Source organism: Puntigrus tetrazona, chromosome 5 (genome assembly GCF_018831695.1).
Source record: "Puntigrus tetrazona isolate hp1 chromosome 5, ASM1883169v1, whole genome shotgun sequence".
NCBI lineage: Eukaryota > Metazoa > Chordata > Actinopteri > Cypriniformes > Cyprinidae > Puntigrus > Puntigrus tetrazona.
In genome coordinates, this window is record NC_056703.1 from 24,389,403 (window position 1) to 24,412,910 (window position 23,508).

The following is a 23,508-nucleotide window of genomic DNA, read 5'->3' on the forward strand; positions in this document are numbered from 1 at the left end:
AAAAGTATGTAAAAATATGAAATTAAATTAATTAAAAATATATAATAATAATTCAGAAAATCTAAATATTAAAATGATTTCTAAAGTATCATGACTGAGGTAATGATCCTAAAAATCCAGCTTTGAAATTAATAATATTTTTAAATACATAAAACAAGATTTCTAAATATCACTGTATTTTGGGTCAAATAAGTGCAGGCTTGGTGAGCAGAAGAGACAAAAAAAAAAAGACTAGTAGTATATAGGTATATCATATAATATAACCTGATTTGCCTTGACTATTAGATTTTTGAATCAGTCTTGGAAATCCTAACTAAAGAGTTTGTCAGAGCCACTAGTTTTGTTGGATCAAGATCTGATTTTTGTGGTTCAGTGTTAAATAACCATAAAAATAAAAAGTTGTCTGTGAAAATATTGATAAATAAGACTAAAATGAAGCTACTTTAGTGTCGTATTACAAAATTTGTTGCACTCCCATTTGTGATCTTATCAATTTCACAGGTTTTTTCGCCCCTGAATTTTACGTAAAAATAAGGATAAAATTGGGTTGTCACACCAGAAGGCTTTAAAGGCTTTAAATTTATTGCTCACAACCTTTAACAGTATATCAAGGTCACAAACCAAAGCGCAGAAAATGTTTTCTATCTTTTCTTCTGAGTTTTATTTTTTGTAGCGTTAGCTGAAAGCCTGGTACAAACACAACATATTGTAACAAATCTCTGAATCTGTACTCGGGACTGTCGTTATCGGTAATGAGAACAGAATACACTCGTAGACCTTGATGCCTCTGTCTTACCATCTCTGCCAAAGCAGTGTTGGTTACAAAGCCCTCCAAGGCTTTCTAATCCTCAGAGAACATCCGAATCATTTGGTGTGATGATTGGAAATGTAGATCGGCAGCTGTTGTGAGGGCTTTCTGATGGGGCTTAGTTGTCTTTCGAGGCAGCCGAATGACCCTCCGGTTCATTACCTCCTGCTGTTCGTCAGTTACTTTTGGAGCCCCCTGAGAACTACCTCACTGGGATTTGTTCAGAGTGGCAGTTTTTCCAAGTAAATGTTTCATGATGTGTGTAGGTTTTACCATTGATTTCCACACCATTTAACTCGTTTAGAAACCACAGCAGTCAGCTCTACCAAGTTACTCTTTTGGAAAAATTACTTGTTAGTTAGTTTGTTTGTTTTGTTTTGGGTTTTCTTCCAGATGAAGCAATGGAAGAATAGTTTTGGCTATTTTAACAGTAGTCTTTTAAATGATGAAAAACATTCCGCACAGAAGACTCACAGTTATGTAAATATGTATTCAAAGCTAAATGTCCAACAGTTTGGAACTAAACGGTATATCAGTTTTGTTTAGCAAAAATAAAAATTAAAGGGTTGTTGTTGTGATTGCTTGCATTCTTAGTCCATTTTTTTTTAAGTTTGTTTCCAAATATATTTTGTAGTCCAGCATCTAATTAATTGTCATTGTCTTGCAGAAATTGCCCAGTTAACTAGCTACGACAGTGGGATTGCAGAAACTCCTGAGACAGATGAGTCTGTCAGTGTAAGTATTTATTTATTTATTTTTTTAAGACAAGACAACAAGACATAGTACACTACTTTGATTCAGAAATATATGTAGTATAAAACAGACTGTGATTTATTGAAACATGCCACAGAGAAGCTATTAAACAGGAAAATGTACATTAGAATAAAATGAAGATGAATATGTCATTCATTTTCTAGAAAAGCGTAAATGTTATTAAAATGATATATCCAGTCCCACAGTTTGAGTGCAGCACTACGTCACCGGCGTAAACCCTGTGAGCTCGACTTTGAGATGATCAAGCTGATCAGTAATGGGGCTTATGGGTAAGTAACTAGAACACGCAATGAGGTCATGCGATGCATGTGATGCAATGAGGTCATGCAAATCAACTTATTAGGTAAACATTTTAAGCATTGTATGTTTTGTGGTGCTAATGCTTTGCAGTACACATAGTAGTGCATTTAACACAGCAAACAACATCGTAGTAATGTACTCCTAGCTTAGGCCTTTAAATTAGTTTTCTCTAAGTCTGGTTACAGTGTGTTAAATTGTCATGCATTCCTAATTTAAACCATTGTTATTTTTTTTCCCCACAGTGCGGTGTACTTAGTCAGACACAAAGAGACAAAGCAGCGTTTTGCCATGAAAAAGATTAACAAGCAGAACCTGATGCTGAGGAACCAGATTCAGCAGGCCTTTGTGGAGAGAGACATCCTGACTTTTGCTGAGAACCCTTTTGTGGTCAGCATGTACTGTTCCTTTGAGACTCGCAGACATCTTTGCATGGTTATGGAGTACGTTGAAGGTATGCTGTACATTCACAGTTTTGGGCAGTGTTTCTTTTTTTTTTGTAATGCAATACATACATGGTAACATTGCAGAGGTATTGACGTAGATTGCAGAGTAACCATAAAGAGACTAATAAATCCATGACCTGGTAATAATTATCAAACTACGTTTGACATTTTGTGACATTTTGTAACCACCAAATCAAATTTTAATCGGCTATTTAAGTAAGCTGTTAACCAAGTATTGTTTAGTGAACAAATAAAATATAAAATAATTTACATTTGCTTTATTCAGTATCAAATTTCAGGGGGAAAAAAATGTTTTCAACAAAGTGAACTAACAAATAAATGAGACTTAAGCCAAAAAATGTGATGCAAATATAAAATTAGTTTTATGCAAATTGTTACACTATTTAACCAATATATTCATATTTGTATTTAGCATTACTTTGTGTATTTAATATCCCGGCAGGAGGGGATTGTGCTACATTGCTGAAGAACATGGGTCCTCTCCCTGTGGACATGGCTAGGATGTACTTTGCTGAGACTGTGTTAGCCTTGGAATATCTCCACAACTATGGAATTGTTCATAGAGATCTCAAACCAGACAAGTAAGATGCGTGGGATTGATTAGTGAACTACCACATGCATAAATAAAGTGAAATGAACACAAACAGTGAACAATCTGAGAAAAATCTAATCTGATGGAATCTGATCTGACGTTCTAGCTAGCGATTAGTATTGGTTCACCTGGTGGTCCTGATTTCAGTTTGGAAAAATATCTTTGTTATGCTATATATATATGCAACAGATGCCAGCTATATATTTTCAAGCAAGTATTTTTTCCTCTGATAATTCTGACAATTTTTTTTCTTTCTCTATGATAGTCTGTTGGTCACTTCAATGGGACACATCAAGCTGACAGACTTTGGACTATCAAAAGTGGGGTTAATGAACATGACCACGAACCTCTATGAGGGTCACATTGAGAAGGATGCAAGAGAGTTCTCTGACAAACAGGTAAAGATCAAATTATCTGTGAAAATCCTAGCTTGAGATTTCATTTGAATTTGCATAGTCTTTGTCGTAACCTCTATGTTTGATATCTGCTCTGAAAATCTGGTCTTTAGAGAAGAATGCATTAGTGTGCGTTAGTTTTGGTTTGTTGCTGATCCAGGACTAGCATGGCCATGCTATTAAGCAATTTTGTTGATTAAGCTAGATTAAAATACACATCAGCATTTATGGCCAGCTTTTTTGATCTTGTGGTTTGTAATATCGGCATCATTTTTTACAGGTGTGTGGGACACCCGAGTACATTGCTCCAGAAGTAATCCTACGGCAAGGCTATGGGAAACCAGTAGACTGGTGGGCAATGGGTATCATCCTCTATGAGTTCCTGGTGGGCTGTGTACCATTTTTTGGAGACACTCCAGAAGAATTGTTCGGCCAGGTCATCAGCGGTCAGTCACATTCTGAATTCCTGTTATGCAATATGGGCTTGCTTCATTCAGCAAGAGCTTTAGCAGATTCAGACTCTGTTGCGTAATCTCAACTATGCTTCTCATTAATGCATATCAGTATCTCATAGGATCAGCAAAAGACCCCTGCAGGCATGTGGGTCTCCTGTTCTTATCCTCCACCTGTTGTTATGCAAACCTTGATCTCTCTGGATTTGTTCATTGCTGTCGTATGCAAATGAAATCACATGTGATTCTGTTTTTATATGAGAAGAATCAAAGTGTGACATGTCTAATAAAATTGTAATTTATCCGAACAAAATACTTACATTAAGTATTACACATTGCCACATAGCTTGCCTCTCACAGATATTAGTAATGTCTTACCTTCAAGCAATCAGATTTGACTTCAACACCAGCATGTTTTGCATTCTTAAATGAAGTATACTATTATACAAAAAATATATTTTATTCAGTTTGAAACAGAAATGTTCATTTATTTTGCACATAGCTTGTCACATTAGTATTATTTATATATATTATTTTATTTTTAATTATATTATATTTTCTAGTTATATATATATATATATATATATATATATATATATATATATATATATATATATATAATATTAATTTATATAATATTAATTTATATAATGCAGTTTTTATATAGTCACATATTCTTGGTTTCAAGAGATTTATAATAATCTAATTTATATTAAATGCAAGAATACATCGATACATTTTTAATGATAAAAACATGGATTTGAACCAATATATTTGCTCTGTTCTTAAATAAAAATTTCAATTGGCAACACATTTATGTGGAATCTTATAATACATTTAGCCAGAAAAATGCAGCTCTTAAATGTTTCTACTTCCATTTGTACCTTTAGTGTTAGTTTTCTGTTTTGAGGTTAGCATAGGTGTGAGTCTTAATTAATGAGCCCAGCGAGCTGCTGTGGCCCTGGGCTTGGATGCATATTCATGCTGCTTAATGTTATTCAAATAGGAGGCTTGTGTTGCTGTAGAGACAGTCAGGAAACAAACAAAGCACTTTTCATTTTTATTTCACTCCCTTGGCCTTTATGCTAAAGTCCCAATTTCTTTCTGATCTAAGCTCAGTTTTGTTGTTTCTCACAATCAAACCACAAATGATTGCAGTCAAGGGCCATGTTTTTTTATTAGAGAAAATTGCCAAATAACCTCTGGATATTTGAAATCCATGCATGGAATTGATGCATGCAAAAGTGGAATATTAGGATGTTTTATGCATGCCTGTTTATGTTGTATCAGGAATTTTGATGCATTTTAATAAACGCATTTGATTCATATGTAAAAATATTCTCTGTATTCATTACCTTGGTGCTGTGCACAAGTGAACAGTTCTGTGGTACAATAAAGACCCAACAAAACCAGAGAGGAGCTTTCATTTTAAATGAGAAGTAGTGCTTTTTGGAAAAGATATTGATTTTGTTTCATTTGGTTAATGAGGATGAAACCGTTTGCTGCTTCTTGTCTTAGATGAAATAAACTGGCCGGAGGGAGAGGATGCACCACCAGCTGATGCTCAGGAGCTGATCACCCTACTGCTCAGACAGAACCCTCTGGAGCGCCTTGGCACGGGTAAGGGTTCAAAATGTTTGTAGTGATACTTGCCAAGCTCTAAAAGTGAGTAAAAATCGCTTTTAGCATGTAAGTGAATGTCTAGTTGTCCAGAAAGATATTTTAGAATTTGTAAAGTAATACATGGCTAAATTCACAACTTTTGCTTTTAATAATGTTTTCCAATTTGAGTGGTACCGGTACGTTTTTGCGGGAAATTTGAGCATAGCACTGTGCCATTAAGTCTCTAATGTTATATCTGTAAACATAAAAAAAGTTTCCCTGGCTACTTGGATATTGCATGTGGCGCATCGTTTATAGCCTTTTCTCTCAGCAGCTAGAATAATTAGATTTATCGTTGTGATGGAGGATTGTAATCCAGAAATTATGTTAGATGATGTTTATAAAACACATGTAAATGAAATGAAATTATATTCTATTTTTAAATGTGCTTTTGATTAGATATCCTGAGATTACACAAGATTTGTATTTTAAAGAAAATGAGTTCAAAGGGGGAATTTCATAAAATAAAATTAGAACGGCATGGCAATTAGATTAGACTGAAGTCTACATAGTCAAACAATGCTGATGTTGTTAACATTTGATAATTTGAGAAAAAAGTATAAAAATAATAATTAGCATGCTTCGATATCATATGAGATAATTGATCATTAGATTTAATCACCATTGGTAGCGCAATTTATTGTAATATTTTTACCTCAGTTGGTCAGAACAAACGTGGCAGACTTGTTACTGGCTTGTTCAGATGACTATATATGGTGAAAATTCTTATTTTGGGTCATATATTCCAAGACATAGCTAGAATATGTGATTGCAAAGTACAGTAACTAACAGCCAAACATACTCCTCAAAACATTAGATTCATCCACTCTGGTTCCAAGCCGCTACACAACTCACATAAGATATTTCTGGTGGTATTAAGAACATTCCAGCATTACGTTTTTGACATCACATAAAGTAAAAAATATTGTGAAACCACAGCCTACATAACTACAAAAAACAAAACAGATATTTAATACACAAAGTGGAGCGAATAGAATTTACCACTTGTTGCTTTATGGCGTTGTTTATGTCATTTGATTGGATTGGTTTCTTTAAGCAGGAGGGGCATATGAGGTCAAGCACCATCAGTTTTTTCACAGTCTGGACTGGAACAGCCTGCTGAGGCAGAAGGCAGAGTTCATCCCCCAGCTGGAGTCTGAGGATGACACTAGCTACTTTGACAGTGAGTGACAGCTGGAGTGAAGTCATTGTCCTTCATGGTCCATGCAAGCAGTTCAGTGCTGAGAGCCAATGCCGTGTCTGTTTTTATGTTTTAAGGGAGGATCACATGTTTCCAGATTGATAGATTAGTCATATATTAGTATAGCACAGTTGCTTGATGATATGAATCTTTGTCATTTGTTTGAGGAAATGTCTACAGTTTGCCCTAGTTTAGATTTTTTTTAGATTATTTCTCATGTTTTTTATAGTACAATATAGATTTAAGTAGACACGCTGCTTTTTCTCCTGTGTACTGCATAGTGACCAAGCTAGCTGACAGAATGTTTCTTTTTGATTTGAATTTCCTTTTAATATTTCTTAGAATAATTAAAATTACTGACATGAGAGCATCTTGACAACTGACATCACCACATTTGCTCTTTCAATCTTAGCACGATCTGATAGATACCATCACTTGGAAACTGAGGAGGAGGATGATACCAATGATGAAGATTTCAATGTGGAACTGAGGCAGTTTTCCTCGTCCTCACACCGATTCTCAAAAGTGAGTTGTGTTTTTTTCCTTGCACACCGTTTTATTCATGCAGTACAGAATGATTCAGTATATATTCCATTAAAAATTTGGAAAACTTTGGCCAGCACTGTCTCTGCCATAGTGCTCAGCTCATAGCTTTACATGCATTTGCTTTTGTTAGAGGGATATATTTTTGTAGGTCAGGGAACAACATTGCACACAACAAATACCTGTGCATGTCCTTGTTCTCAGGCAAGCTTTGGTGCATTGCAGTATCAATTGCTTCCAGAATCTGGTGAAGGCTGTTTTATATAAATATCTGCTATAATTATGGGTTTGTTGCTTAATTTGAAAGTGTGTGTGTGTGTGTGTTTGTTTTTTTACATATTCTATGTATTCTTTATATTTATTAAGAATATTATTATTATCAATATTAAAAAAGCAAGCATGCATCTATGCATCTAACTACATCTATTACCCCAATCCAAACACAAACCTTGGTGGAATAAGATTGTACAAATTCACATTTGCCACTAATTGGTTTGGGAGCAACCACCCAGAAATCACAAAAAAACACCTTATGAGAAACCTAGCAATAACCAGCAGAAGCATTTCAGCTTACATTTCCTCACTTTTCAGGTTTCTGTATTCCATTCTCGTGTTTGAATGCTATGACACATGTTTACTGCAAGATCTAATGAAGTTTATTGATGCATATACATGCTGCTTGTTTGTATCGGGTGTGTGTAGGTTTACAGTAGTCTGGATCTGTCTCGAGGACAGCTGGAAGAGAAAGGAGAACAGCCAGAGAAGACAACAGACAGTTCTCTCACTGTTGACTCACTGAGCTGGACTCCAGACTTCACTGAGATGTATGTTAAATTTAATGGGAAAATCCAACTTCTGATGGTAGATGATTTTTATGTTGTCCGGGTTTGTCATTAATGGTTGTGATGGCTGATTAGATTGGACTATTGTACTTCTAGCGAGGTCAAGGCCTACATCATAGTCCACTCTTAAGAAGCGGTTAGCTGTTTAGAGCTGATAGACCGTTTTGGACAACTTGCAAAACAGCTTCTATGTTGCTAAAAACTATCTTAAATTTGTTGAATCTAACTTTGCAAGTAGATAATGCCATTGCTTTGCTTCTCTTCTCCAGCCCCTCTCTATCTCATTCATCTGACACTGAGAGCACCAGCTTGAGCAGATGCTCTGGTCTTCTTCCTAAGTTTGCAATCTCTGCAGAAGTGGAAGACGGGGAGGGTTCCCTCGCTCTGGAAGACCCTAGTAAAGTGACCTTTAGTATTGGGGAGTTGCCCCAGGAAGAGCCTGATCCCACCACACCCTGTAGCACCATCAGTAACTCCACCCTCTCAGGTATACAGGGATGAATTAATTAATTAAATAAATGTACTTGCGTTTGAGGTCTCAAGAGAATTCATGTAAATTTTCACACACTACTGGTGTACATGCAGTACTGTAAGCATTGAAGTCCCACTGTGTATTTATTGATTGAGGCAGGTGTTTTGATGTTTTTCTTGGCCAGGAAACTGAAAATAGTAATAGATAGTAATTCATATTTAAATAAAATAACAATTAATTCTTTTTTTTTTTTTTTTTTGAGTAGGCAGTTTCTCTGAGCACTTGGATCAGGCACCATCACAGGTAGATGGAGTGGAGAGTCTAGACAGCTCCTGTAAGCCCTCCTCTGATACAGCCTCCTTCTTGACTGCTCCAAAACCTGAGACAACAGAGAAACAGTATGCAATCAGCAAAGTCCCAAAATCAGTATCTACCAGTGCCCTGTCACTCATGATTCCTGGAGGTATGTCTTACAGGGTTTTTGTTTTTTTTGAAAGGTGGTTGCCTGTTGTTGCACAGCGCCAATCGGTGGATTTATTGATTTTATTCCCCCAGATGTTTTTGGTGTGTCACCATTGGCAAGCCCCATTTCTCCATACTCGCTGTCATCAGACCCATCCTCTAGAGATTCCTCCCCCAGTCGAGACTCCTCCCTCAGTGGTGTCGTTTGTCGTCAGCCAATCATCATTCACAGCTCAGGAAAGAAGTTTGGCTTTACTCTGCGAGCAATCAGAGTCTACGCCTGTGACAGTGACGTTTATACAGTTTATCACATGGTCTGGGTAAGTGTGACAGGGTTGTCCAGAATGCCACTACAGAGCGCAAACAGCTGACAAAGTGTAGTCTCACTTAAATGTTTCATATCTCAGTTTACTGAATCACACAAAACTTTCGAACCATGTATGATTTACTAATGTATATTGCATTGTTTGGAAATAGAATGTAGAGGATGGTGGTCCTGCTCACAAGGCTGGCCTTAAGGCTGGAGACCTGATCACTCATGTAAATGGAGAAACAGTTCATGGGTTGCTTCACACTGAGGTGGTGGAACTTTTGCTGAAGGTAAAATAATCCAACCAGTGTTATACCTACAGCACTATTTTATCTGCTTGTTTCCCATTTAAGTTTGTATCACAGTATGTCTGTACATGACATGTGATTTTGTTTCACAGAGTGGAAGTAAAGTTGCAATTTCCACAACTCCTTTTGAAAATACATCCATCAAAACTGGTCCAGCTAGAAGAAATAGTTACAGAAGCAAAATGGTGAGACGTACCAAGAAGCCGAAGAAAGAGAAAACTCAAGAAAGGTAAGAAAACAAGAAAACTATTATTATTGTCTATTTCGAGTTTTACAAATGTTTATTTACAGTACATAACCACATATATTTGGATAAATTACATACACCTCAGTAGAAAGAACCCACACTTCCACTAGATGTAGCTGTTGCTGCATTATTTATACACATCGTTCAGAAAAGAAAATTAGAAAATTACACTTTTCTGCTGCTTGCAGTGTAGTATGTACAGTATATAACCTACTATTTTAAAAATATTAGTAAAATTGTATGTATGTATGTATAATCATTTTTCATCACCCAGTGTGTTTTTTGTTTGTTTGTTGTTGCTTTTTTCAGGCGCCGCTCAGTATTCAAGCGTTTTGCCATGCAACCCTCTCCACTTTTACACACCAGCCGTAGTTTCTCCTCATTAAACCGCTCGCTTTCTTCAGGAGAGAGTTTACCTGGATCTCCCACACACAGTCTCTCACCACGCTCCCCCACAGCTGCCTTTCGCCCAACACCTGACTTCAGTCAGTCAGGTATGTGTCTTACATTACAAAAACTATATACATTTTAATAATAATAAATGTGTAAAAGAAAAAATTATATATGTATATATGTATGTGTGTATATATATGTGTATGTGTGTGTATATATATATATATATATATATATGTGTGTGTATATATATATATGTATGTATATATATATATATATATATATATATATATATATATATATATATATATGTGTGTGTGTGTGTGTGTATATATATATATATATATATATATATATATATATATACATGTGTATAATGTATACACACACACACACACACACACAATAATCATGTAAGGGGCTGTCAGTGTTAATGTTCTGTTCACTTCCTGCTCAGTTTAGTGTCAAATTTATGAAATCTGTATAAAAGTAATAATAAAAAATTGTGTTGTTTTACCTTTCCACTCTTTCGTCCAGGTGCCAATTCATCACAGAGTAGCTCCCCCAGTTCTAGCGCACCTAACTCACCAGCAGGCTCTGGCCACATCCGACCCAGCACTCTCCATGGCCTGGGTCCTAAACTACCTGGGCGGTTACGTCAGGGTCGACGTAAATCAGCAGGGAGCATTCCCCTCTCACCATTGGCTCGCACACCCTCCCCGACCCCTCAGCCTCAGCCAACTTCTCCTCAGCGGTCACCATCTCCCTTGTTGACTCACACTGTGGGAAGCTCCAAAACTTCTCAGGCCTTCCCTGCCAAAATGCACTCACCCCCAACTATTGTACGCCATATGGTACGACCTAAAAGTGCAGAGCCTCCTCGGTCCCCACTCTTGAAGCGAGTTCAATCTGAGGAGAAGCTTTCGCCTTCTTATGCTGGTGACAAAAAACATTTATGCACTCGAAAACACAGTTTGGAGGTCACCCAAGAGGAGTCTCAAGTGGAGGCCTCATCTAGAGGAGAGCATATCCCACCATCCATAGAGGAGAGTACTTCCTGTGAGCCACCAACCATTACTCGGGTGAGACCTGCTGAACAGGGTTGCCTAAAGCGGCCTGTTACTCGCAAAGTTGGTCGTCAGGAGTCAGTAGAGGAGCTAGATCGGGAGAAGCTAAAAGCTAAAGTGGTGGTGAAGAGGCAGGACTGGGTCGAGAGACGAGAGTCTATGCAAAAACAAGACACCGTGCAAGATGTGGATGGTGCTGCTGAAGATAAGGAGTGGAGTGTCCTTACACGTCCCAGTGTGAGACCCCAGGGCTCAGAATCTGGATCCCTGGACAAGTCTACAAATGCTACTTTGAAGGATGTCCTCTACAAAAAACTTAATCCAAGAGTATGTGAGAGCATCGCTGAGTCTGTCACCAGTGGAGACTGTGTATCACTTTTAAGTGAGAATGGGAGATCACCTTCATGTCAATCAGATCGTCAAATATCTTGGGCAATGAAGGAAAGCAATAAACCAGATTTCAAAGCCTCCAACATGGAGTTTGCCAGAAAGAGGCAGTCCTTTGAGGATAGAGAAGACTCCTTGTGTCGAATATCCTCTGGTGTTCATGAAAGCATTCATTTTAACACCACCAGGTCCAAAAGTCTTCAGCTGGATTCTTCGTTAGCTTTAGAACATGTTAAAGGGGGCATGTGCAACATCCACGGCCCTTCTGAAACTTTGGCCCCCAAACTTTTTAGTGGAAGAGGAGAGAGTGCAGTAGAAAAACTTCAGATGATTTCTTCTGATGGTCCTATCAGGAAGACCTCCTCTGAGTACAAATTGGAAGGAAGGCTTGTGTCCTCTTTAAAGCCACTAGAGGGGACCTTGGACATTGGTCTGCTTTCTGGTCCTCGGGTTTCCAAGACTGAAACATGTCTTTCCAAAATGGCAGACAGCCATGTTGAAAGTTCTATGTTGGCAGAAGATCCAATTCAACTGAAAACTACAGAGAAACAGAAATGTTCACATTCAGGGACATCTTTGACACTTAACCATAAGGACAATGTGTATTTGAGCAGTAAAACAGTTCCAAAAGAAGAGTATGTTTCCAATAAGGACTCTACAGTAAGTTCTGCTTGCAATGAGGCCTTGCATGATAGAAATAAATTTAATGATGGAGTGAAGTTGCAGATTACAACCACTAAAGTGGAGTCTATAGATACTACTGTGAAATCGGAGATTAGGCTTAAGACAGCTCAGGAGATAAGAGCTGCACGACACAATGCTCACTTTGCATGTGGGAAAACACCCTCCATCAGGGAAGTCAGCAATGAAGACCAGGAAGACGACATGGAAAATATAGATACATCTCCAAAGCAAAACGAAACTCAGCACGTACAACCGGTTCTTATTAAAACAAATCAACCTGAGGAAATCCCAGTGTCTTCTGCTGTTTTTTCCCAACTCAACTCTGCAAAGCAAATCCCAGAAGCAAATTCTGTCAAAAATAATAGTATGCCTAGTCAGACACAGATTAGTTCATGCAGTCCAGCAATGTCTACAGAGAAGGAAAGCATAAATAAAGACAAACCGGCTGATACAAAGACCACTGCAGTAATAAAGCAGGCCCATTTATCAGATAATGTTATGGACAGTGCACATGCAACATCAAGCCCAACTTTGGCTAAAACCAAGACTGTAACAGATAGAAAAGTTAAGGTTGATAGCACCAAAGACTTGCTGGAAATCAATACAGAGCACCTTCGCGATTTGAAGGACTGCAAAACATCTAACAAAAAAGTAAAGTGTTCGGACAAAAATGTCAAGTCTACACTGGGAGACAGAACTGCTTGTATTCCAACCTCAGATGCTGACTCAGGGCAGACTAAACCAGCGATATCTGTCAAAGAAATGGCATCCATTCCACAGAGTCTGTCTTTAGCTTCCTCTGTCACACCATCAACTGTGTATTCTGTCTCGGCACCATTAGATCCACCTGAGACCATTGTTAAAAGCTCATTGCCTACCCTTCAAAGAAAAAAATCTCCATCTGTCATTTCTGCCCCTTTGAAAGACATGCCTGCTACTGATTCAAAATCCAAATCCAGTGCAAGCACCACCCCACAACTTTCTGGGTTGGCTGAAGTAAAAACAACCACCATCCAACCTCCACAGTCTGATCAGACTTGTGCCAAAATTTCAAGCTCTGTCGGCTTGGCAGAGGGACAGACAGCCAGTATTTCAGCTCAGCTCTCCAAACAAATCTCAGACAGAACACAAAATTCCGGTGCATCAAGTGGTAGCAGAGAATTTAGTATGCAAACCCATCAGTCTAAACAGGGTTTAAACAAAAATCAACATGCAGACAAAGTAAATGCAGAGGAGGCAAGTAGCCAATCCAATTTAATGGTGAAGGATCTTATAACCCTGCCAGCATGTGGAGACAAAATGGACTCAAGAGATAAAATGGCTTCTAAAAAGGACTCCAAATGCAGTATGAGTGAAAAGGTTACTTGTGCCTCTATCCCTTCAGTCAAAGCTGAAGTTTCAGAAAACTGTGAAAAGCAGGAAGCCTTCTTCAGAAGCCAAGTAAACAAGAATATCACATCAGTGGATACGGGTGCAAGCCCACCAAAGACTAGATGTTGCAATACTTCAACAAAAGACACTGTGCATGTGCAAGCTGCAATTAAAACAGAAGAAAAACAGAAATCCAAGATTGTTGCTGATGTAGACACTGAGAAGGCCAAGAAGCAAGTTATAGACATGTCCATGACAGAGACAAGTCCAGCACAGACTGCAATAAAACAGTTGCAACCATCTGGTAGTGCTACACTAAAACAAACCCCTTTGAGTTCCAAAAACAAGCCACGAGTAGACTCTCCGCTTGTTACACAGTCTTTTGGGAAGGCAGTTGAAGATAAGGGAAAGCAGGAAAACATAGCACAGCTACAGCCTATTGTCAAAGACAACATAGTAAAACCAAAGGAGCAAAGAGAGTCAGTCTTGTCTACAACTAAAACTCAGCCCCATAAAGAGACCCGCACTAGTTCTCAATATGGCTCTGTGCCAGTGTTGCCTGTGCCAGCGGTTAAAATCCATGTCTCTAGTGGACTTCCTCCATGTAAGAACAACACTTCTGTAGTTGAATCACTTGGACATTCCTCAAAGGAACAAGTGAAGTCCAGAATTGATGTTCCAAGATCAGAGTCTCTCAAGGGCTCTAGCACAAGTGATCCCATAGGGTCAACTACTACTACTATATCCAGTCCTGACCCTAAACATGCCTCCAGCGAGTCAAAGGTGACTGACAAACAAATTTCATCCAACCGAAAAGAGCAAGTGGAAAAGAAGAGAAAGGAAACTACACTAGATACATTGTCAGCACCTAAAACTAACCGCAAAGACTCATCAAGAGGCACGCTTTTGGCAAAGGATAGTACTACTATTGAAAAAGATTCAGTCCGTCCTAAACAAACAAAGGATACAACACGTGGTTCAACTTGTAAAAAGTGATGTATTGTATTGTATTGTACTTGCCAAGCGTATTGAGTTTTAAAAAGACTGAGGATGTAAGCATCATTTTTGTCTATATGTAATATCATGAACCCTTTCTATATGAGGACCGGTGAAGCTGTTACTTTGGGTTTTCATAAGAAACCAGAGATGAATTTGTTAGTTTGTGTTGTGATCTATCATTCTCCGTTAATATTATGTCTAAAAAAAAGTGTAGGCTGAATGTTGACTTGTTTTGCTGCTGATTTGTGGTCTTGTTTTAGATCTCGCAGAAGCGCCAAAATTAGTCATTGTATTGTGTTGCGATGTTGTAACGTGTGGCGTGTGCAATAATTGGGGAGACGGAGTGTAGATGCCTTTTTTAAGGATTATGAACTGTGCCAATAATGGTTGAGTGTAATTGTACCAAACAAAAAGCACCTCAAATTTAGAGATGAAGGTGCATGTTAACTGACTGTAAAAAAAAAACAAAAACAAAAAAAAGCTTCACGCTTATTCAGGCTAGCGTTATCATGTATTACACTGGTTTTTGATGTATTTTAAAACCACTAGGAAAATATGTAGCAATGGTGCTATTGATGTGGCTTACATTCTGCAAGCAGAACGGATCACTTTTTCTTTTTTTTTATTCACTGATTGTTTTTTTTTTTTTTTCTTTCTTTCTTTCCTTTTTTGTGACCTTGTCAGCAAAGTTTTGTTTTGGGTAGTGGTGCACAGAGGGAAAGCACTTTGTCCTGTGCTTCTCACCTGGAACTATTTTATATTGGAATCATCTTATGGTTCTGGAATTGTTGTGGAAGGGGCCTTAGAGTTTTTTGGGGAAATATGACTTGCTGTTCTTAGCAGGTCATGGTGAAATTCACATTCCTTTCACATACATTTGTAAGGATTAATTTTTATGCAATATATTGTAAATACAGCAGCATTAATTGTACAGAGGGGTCGGTTGAAAATGAGTGTTGTATGTTTTATATGTATATATTTTGCTATGTCATATTATGTTTGTATACTGTACTTAATGTTAGTCTCCTGGTGATGTTATCTGCTCAGTAATTGTGCTGATATAGAGTCTAAACTAGCATAATAATGATAGTCTCACTCTGAAATGAAGTGTACTTGAAGTTTCACTAAGGTATGTAGGGCTTAACCACATGCATTGTCAGAAATGTATTTTAAGTGACGCAGCAGAGTTGCTCTCCGAATGTTCATTATACTTGATGCCACTAACGAGGAAATCATGCATTGACATGAAACAGGGACAAGGCAGATGTAGCACACTATATAAAAGGCAAGTTTCAGAGACTGAAGGATTTCCCCATGATTAAGGTTTGCTACTATGTAGGTTATATACAATCAGTTTTTCAAAAAAGAAAAATGTCAAGCTTTTAGGGCTAACATTTGGCATACAGGAACATGATGCGTTTCCCCTGGTTTGGTTACAAGGGCTTATACGGGAATAATCAAATGTGTTTTAACAACATGTCAGAGCTGGTAGTCGGCGCATATGGTAAACGTCAGAAGTTTCACTGCATGTTCAGGTTTTTTTTTTTTAATGTCCAGTCATATTTCTTACATATTCATATGCAAAGCACTTGCAAATGGGGACTGTGTAATACTTTACTAAATGCATTTGTGCTATTAACATCTCTAATCACGCAATAGGACGGCTAAGCGCATTTCCTGCACTTTTTACCTTCAAGACCTTTCAAAGCTTTCCTTCCTTTTTTGCGCTCAAACTTTAAAAAGCATATTTGTCATTAGTTGTGCTGGATTCGACCTTTAAGCAGTTGCATAATGGCCACCGAAGGTTAGCGTCAGAACAGAAAAAAGGAAGAAGCATTTTGTCTTTTGATAACGTTTGGTCTGAACTTTGAACCTGCTATAGCTCTGCTGGTATGCATACATCAAGTACCAGCTTAAAGTAAAGCGACTGTGTATCTAAGCCAGTTTCAGTATACCTATATTGTGAAACATCTAGGCTATATTACCGTATGATATTTAAGTATTTGTGATTTAATGTTTTATGTAAAGAGAGTATATATATATCTGAGCTGAACACACAGATCCGCATAAGTAACTAAACAACAGAATGCACCATGTAAAGAGAATCTATAATGAAAAGATTGTAGATTTGTATTAGCAGATGACGTTTCAGTTAATTATAGGCTTTACAGATGTAGCTTAGGAGGTCTAAAGAGCTGCGAAGCACCTTAAGATTAAAAACAAACTGCTTATTGGGAAAGAACAAACATAATAGAAACTTTAATGATAAAATGTGAATGTTTTATAGGACATATGCATTGTCTATTCTCCAATATCAATAGTATTGCCATGAATTAACCCCAGACATTAATGTTGTCGGTGTTTCTTTTCTCTCTTCCATTTTCTGACAGTTAATGTTTAAATCCTTTAAGAAGCACATTAAATGTTTGTTTACAACTACTTCATGGATGTATATTTTGTACATTTGCGTTATTTGCCAAATTAATGTGCTGCATCACAGGCAGTTACGCTGTGATCGGTGTTTGTGTGTGTGTGTGTGTGTGTGTGTGTGTGAGTGAGAGTTCCTCTTAGCAGACAGTTGCTGTTGAAGACCGTTGGTGTGGTAGCCTAATGTTGTCCTTCTAGTTCAGTATGTTCTTGCTTGTTTTCTGGAGTTTTCTTTCCTCTCTCTATGTGTGAAAACAGTGTTTATGTAGATGATTCTGCTTATCATTGTCTTTTAGGATCTGTGCAATAAGAGATGTGGTTTTGAGTTTTGTACATCACCCACAGAAAGCTCTATGGATGTCATAGATGTTGTATACTAAACAAATATTTATACTTCTAAAGTTGTATAATACTGAAAATAAAAAGGCATGTCAAAATGACCTTTTATTGTCTTTTCCTTTTTTCTTTAAAGACTTCAAATCTTCATAATCAAGGAAGTAGATTTGAGGACACTACTTAGATATGCTATTTGAAGACAGAGTTTAGTCAATTTGTTTTCTGGTCAGTTTTTGCTTTGTTGTTGATGTTGATCTCCAACTTAAAGCCAATTTTCATGTTTTATGTTTATGTGGTCTGCATTTGGAGAGAGACCAAACAAACTCTTCTTAACTCACAGTTGTGAATATCTTGAGTATTTTCTAATTCTTCTGACAAGGCAGAAAATGGCCAATGCAATTAAGATTGCAACTAGAACTACAACAAATGCAAGTACAATGACAGGTAATTCACACTGAAGTTCAGCATCGACGATCCTTGTTCCTGTGCCATTGCAAGTAGTCTCCATTAAGTGTTTGACTTTGATTTTGTTTTTCACAACCCAGTTGATGAACTCAAAGTTGCTACAGTTACATACCAGGGGATTGTAGCTCAGATCAACAGTACTATTATTTCCCAGATCCTTAACACTTGCAACATCCACTGTCACAATGACATTACTGGCATAGTTAAGTTGTAGAAAATTCAGAGAGTAAAATCCAGAGGTGCTCAGTTTGACCAAGGTGTTTTCACTCAAGTCTACTTGCCTGAGATGCACGAGACCTTTAAACAAATTCTCTTCAAAAGCAGTTATTTTGCACGAAGACAGAATGAGGGTTTCCAAAAGAGGGACGTATTTAAAGAGCTCCATCTGGGTAAGAACCCCTCGTTGAACTGTGTTCCCCTTCAGATTGAGGAGTTGCAAATTTTTCAACCCTTTGAAAAGGTGCATGTTTGTCAGACTGGTATTTGACCAGGAAAGATTCAGAGTTTTGAGATTCTGTAGATTGCTGAAAGGTGAGCTGTCATTCAAAGTGTAGTATGAATGGCTGAAGTCCAAGTGCTCCAGCTGTGGAGTTGCACCGAAAGGCTGTGAACTCCACAACATTTGTGAGCCATAGCTGAGATTGAGGAGCTTCAGTTCTCTCAGACCAAACAGCTGGTCATTGCAACAGGGTCCCCTGGGATTTACTAAACTAAGACTGAGATCCAGCTCTTCAAGGTTTCCAAGACTCTCCAAGCATTTGCTGCTAAAATTGAGTTGCTTTGAGTTCCCGCTCACAGACAAGTACGTAAGCAAGGGGAAGTTTCTGGTGTTGATGTTGCAGACATCGTTAAAGCGGTTCTCATCTAGCACCAGATAGGACAATGTAGATGGGCCAGTCATGTTGAACTGCAGTAAATCCAGGTGGGCTTTAGTAAGGTCAAGCTTTTTAAGCCCTTTAAGGCAATCAAATGGAAAATTATTCGGGTCTAAGAAATGCTGAAGCTGGAAATCCAGCTCAGTAACGAAGACCTTGCACAAAGACTGTAGTGCAGCAGATGGTATGTGCACTTTTGGATCGGTTTCATACAATCCCAGGTTGAGTCTGTTGCTATTAAGACCTTCAAGCCCTTTCAGTAGAGAGGAGAAGGTCATCTTGCTGAGACAGCCACTGAAATCAAGACTACTCAAATTCAGTGACTTAAACGCACCTGGTTCAATATCGACAAAATCGTTCCCTTTAAAGCTGACGCTTATCCCGTGCACATTGCGGAGTGGTGCTAAATCATCTTCTCTTATCCGCTCAATGGAGTTCATGTCCATCCGTAGGCGGTGCATGTTTTGCCAGTTGAAAGTGCTTAGTCCGTCTAGTGAGCGAATTTCACTTCCCCCAAGGTCCAGAACTTCCAGATATGCAAGATTATCTGACGGGATGTCTGATAGGCTTTGTATATTTGATTGAGCAAGGCTTAGATATTTGAGCGCTAGAGGTCCAGAAAAAGCTTTTTCTGCAATAAACACAAGTGGGTTTCCTATTAGGATAAGGGCTTCCAAGTCAGACTGATATTTAAAAATGTCTTCATACACGAAAGTGATGCCACATCTGTGAGTTACAGGGTTAGATGTGAGAGAGAAAAACCCATTAGATTCTCTGATGCACAGTTTTACACAGTTCATCTTGAAATACAAGTTGTTTTGCTTACCTTGTCAGGTCTAAATAAATCAAGCTTGTTAGCCTCTGAAAAGTAAACTTGTATAGGGCAGGAAGATAGTTGAAGCTAAATTTAAAAATTTGGACAGAATTTGGTATCTCATCCGGAATGACTTGTAGGTCCATATCACTACAATCATAGCCATTTGCTATCTGAAAAAAGATTAAATTAAATTACGAAACATCATTAGTGTTACATCAAACACTGCAACATAATACAAACAGTATATTAATTATTGGCTCATTTTTATCCGTAAATTTGAAAACCATAAATGTACCTGTTGACACTGTCTCCTAGCCCATGGTGTTGCTTCATTATGCGGTAAGAGGTAAATCAGAATAGTGTAACATAACGTGTAGAAAACAAAATGCTTCTCCATAGTGTACAGGACAAAAAGAGAAAAGTGTCTCCTCTTCATTCAAATATATAGGTAAAATAGAGGAACATCCCACGAAACGAGAAGTGTTCCGCTGTAACTTCCCTTCATGTTAACAATAGTTTTCTGTATATTTAGAGGTCCACAGGATATCACTGTGATGAAGTGCAGAAAGCAAACATAGCATTCTCACATTGGGAAAATTTGACCTCTTTCAGTTTGTCAAAAATCTGTTTTGTTTGTGATTTCTTTTAACCCTGAATGGTTTTGCTTTAAAAGAAAAAAAACAACTAACAGTTGTGCGACAGAGGTACCTGGGGAAATATTCTTCATTGAATTAAATACATTTTATATACAGTTGTCACTGGAACCAATGAGTGTTCATTTTCTGATTTCCTGGGCACGCCCTCATTTCATTTTATTTATTATTATTTATGCTGTGCTTTCTTTGTATTTGCTTTGAAGCACGTTCTGCTTAAATATCTGTTCTGTTTGGTTTAAAGATTCAGTCAAAAAGGCATCTATGCGATAAACCACAAGGATAAAAGCAAACAAATAGAAGCGAAAAAAGGGTTTTGCCTAAGAACTTTCCATATTATAAAACGGTAGTACAAAATAAAACGACATATACTATATATAATATTCAGCTCTACGTTATCGAGCCTAAAAATGATTACCTTTGCTTGAACTAGGCAGACTTGTTGAATCATACTGGAAACTGAACACACGCCAATCCAACGTCCCTCATAAAGCCTTGCAGTAGAAAGAGCTTTCCTGTAGAGGGTGTTATTTTGCTGTGTTTGCTCTCCTCTCTAAAAGGGTGAAAAATTGTGATGTTGGTAGTTATGCAATCCTTACATCCAATTGAGAGATAAAGGCGATACTCATTATAATGTACGTATAAATAGAAATAAATCTTTTTCAGATTATGGAGTCTCAGTGGGGCCAGAGGATTACTCTGTTTTCAAATCCAAATGTTAATACACAGGACATGACTCCAGATAGGATTTAATGACTTCCTGTATGTCTAGTGTGGACCACCAATTGCTTTAATGGATTTGTATTGATATGTGCATTATATAATTGTTATGTATTTGATGTCTTTATGGATTATCTTCACATATCTATTTTATCTCATTTATATAATTGCTAATTTCTCTGTGCGTTCCCTTTATTCTCTGCACGTTGTTTCTCTTCAATATTACAGTGGTTTATAAAACATATACCTTGATGACTGCTACTGTTTCTTTAATAGTTCGTCAAAAAGAGCTTCAGTGCTGAGAGTATTGTGGACAGTCATTGTAAAAGTAAAATGTTGAATGTGTCTCGGTGTTAAGATTTTCAAGGAAGCCGAAAATGGGGAACTGTGGAAATGATGTACCGATGATCACGTGCATTATGATGTTTGACTCACAAGATTAGCCAAAAGCAAATTTTCCCAAAGCCGCTGTTATTTATCACATGAGCTGATTTCATGTATTGGAAAAAATAGAGGATTTTACCAGGAATGTGTCAATAACACCACAAACCACATCTTAAAAAATACCGTAACCATAATGTAATATCCACCGAACTTATTATTCCATACAATTATTATTATTATTATTTGATATTAAAAAACAATTGACACAGTTTAAAGTATTTAGTGATTTAACTGTGTATTTTGTTAAAAAACATACAGAAATACATACATGGGTGTGTTTGCAAGTACTGCCACTTTTGATTCTCAAAATGTAGAAAAATGGGGTTTTTTTTAATTGGAAAAAAATAAAAGAAAGCAGAGCTGCAGTAACAACATCTTGTCTGTAAGGAAACAATGTTAAAGTGCCATGAAATCAAAAACAGGCTACTGTACAGAACATCTGTACAAGAAACAGAAAACGGTAGGTATTTCATTTGTAAAAGATAGTAGTAATGTTGCACTTTTTTATTGTGTTTTAGATGTGTTTGTTGCACGCAGTACTTTAATTTGGTGTCATGTAGGGTTACAAAATGTCATGTTTAAATATAGCTGAATATTTCTAATTGAATATATAGTAAACGTTGAACTTGTCTCAACCGTAACACAAGATCTTTACCGCAACACTTAAATTTGCTGCTAATGTTGTGGAAATGACATTCTTGCTAATACTGCAGCTAAATGGCAAGGTCTACTAGTCTTAGCATCTTTATATACATGAATTAAACCTTAATATGCATTTATTTATAAATGTAGTTGAAAGTATAGAATTACTAAGCTGTATACTAAATACGGACACAGAAAAAATGATATGTATCTTATATTTTTGGGATCTTGTGTGTAGTGAGGTGCTCACTAATTTCTATTTTCATAAAAACTAGACTTGTTTGTCTTTGATGAAATGTCATAATAAAAGCCTTTTTTCTTTGTTGTGGTTAGGACTCAAAAGTGTGGGACAGGCACATTTAGTTGAATAAATGAGCAGTAAATAATATAAAAAATAACCAATATGTACATTAAACAATTCCATTTAAAATAAATTCAAATAGTAACCTACAGATGCTTTATTATTTTATATTAGATAACATTAATCATTAATTGTATTTTTTGTTATATTAGATAACATTAATCATTAATTGTATTTTTTGTTACGATGGGTAATGACACTGTGAAAATACGTATAAAACAAATTATAAGAAATTTTAACATAAATCTGAAAATATGGAACTTAAAAGTGCCCCTGGTTGCAGAAACACCCACATAGATACATGCATGCAGAGAAGAAAGAGAATGCTCTGAGGTTTACAGGGATTGATGATGATTAGTATTATTAATATACACAGTTCAGGGCAGTCTTGCAAATAGTAATCACTCTCTATTCTAGGTTTATAGCTATGGGAGGAAAATAGTAAATAAATAAGAAACCATTGCAAAATTATCCCTTGCGCAGGTTTTGCTATTTATAAGTGTGTTTAAAATGAACACTTTTATTCTATTCTAATAACTACTGACAACAAATTCCAATGAAACATATTGTCCTTTAGAGCATTTATCTGCAGAAAATGACAACTGGTCAAAATAGCAATTGATGTAGCATTTTCATATAAGTTAATTAAATAACACAATACTCATTTTTATACTCATAACAGCTTCAGAAATCAATATTTGGTGGAACGGCCCTGATTACTGGGTGACTTTATCCCACTCCTGACTCTTCTTTGCCTGTTCTTGATAATGTTTTTTCGTTGTTTGTGCCCTGCTCCTAGAAGTCTGTTTCTAATCGTCCTTGCTGTACATTTCACCCCAGCAGCAGTTTCCCTTTCTTTCTTTAGGTCACTTGATGTCATTCTAAAATTCATTTAGTCACATTCGAATGAGTTGTCGGTCATCTTGATCAGCAAAGAGTCTCTTTTGGTCTGTAGCTTTATTGTCCCCAGTGTATGCATCTTGACCTTGTTTTTATGAATTGCTGTGTTTGAAATCTTAAGGGTGGAAGCAACCT

At 37.1% G+C, this 23,508-nt stretch overlaps 2 protein-coding genes across 20 annotated transcripts in view; one reads left to right on the top strand and one right to left on the bottom strand.

Annotated features, from left to right (window-relative positions):
• mast4 (microtubule associated serine/threonine kinase family member 4) overlaps window positions 1-17,600 on the top strand; it is an 85,413-nt gene extending 67,813 nt beyond the window's left edge. For 13 of the 19 annotated variants that reach the window (XM_043239302.1, XM_043239304.1, XM_043239305.1 and 10 more), the window contains 17 exons: window positions 1,476-1,543; window positions 1,760-1,851; window positions 2,125-2,333; window positions 2,789-2,927; window positions 3,204-3,336; window positions 3,614-3,779; window positions 5,304-5,405; window positions 6,505-6,630; window positions 7,061-7,173; window positions 7,894-8,015; window positions 8,303-8,520; window positions 8,771-8,968; window positions 9,061-9,287; window positions 9,445-9,567; window positions 9,678-9,814; window positions 10,142-10,326; window positions 10,763-17,600. In XM_043239302.1, the coding sequence (XP_043095237.1) occupies window positions 1,476-1,543; window positions 1,760-1,851; window positions 2,125-2,333; window positions 2,789-2,927; window positions 3,204-3,336; window positions 3,614-3,779; window positions 5,304-5,405; window positions 6,505-6,630; window positions 7,061-7,173; window positions 7,894-8,015; window positions 8,303-8,520; window positions 8,771-8,968; window positions 9,061-9,287; window positions 9,445-9,567; window positions 9,678-9,814; window positions 10,142-10,326; window positions 10,763-14,730 (6,326 nt within the window). In that variant the 3' untranslated portion in view covers window positions 14,731-17,600. The remainder of the gene's footprint in view (window positions 1-1,475; window positions 1,544-1,759; window positions 1,852-2,124; window positions 2,334-2,788; window positions 2,928-3,203; window positions 3,337-3,613; window positions 3,780-5,303; window positions 5,406-6,504; window positions 6,631-7,060; window positions 7,174-7,893; window positions 8,016-8,302; window positions 8,521-8,770; window positions 8,969-9,060; window positions 9,288-9,444; window positions 9,568-9,677; window positions 9,815-10,141; window positions 10,327-10,762) is intronic. The other 6 variants (XM_043239303.1, XM_043239306.1, XM_043239318.1 and 3 more) reach the window with 1 other exon arrangement.
• On the bottom strand, window positions 17,593-20,111 carry cd180 (CD180 molecule). The gene is made up of 3 exons (XM_043239350.1): window positions 19,949-20,111; window positions 19,663-19,823; window positions 17,593-19,562 (listed from the first exon to the last, which is right to left on the bottom strand). The coding sequence occupies exons 1-3, from the start codon at window positions 20,087-20,089 to the stop codon at window positions 17,831-17,833; spliced, it is 2,034 nt and encodes a 677-aa protein (XP_043095285.1). The 5' UTR covers window positions 20,090-20,111; the 3' UTR covers window positions 17,593-17,830.
• Between the last annotated feature and the right edge of the window lie 3,397 nt (window positions 20,112-23,508).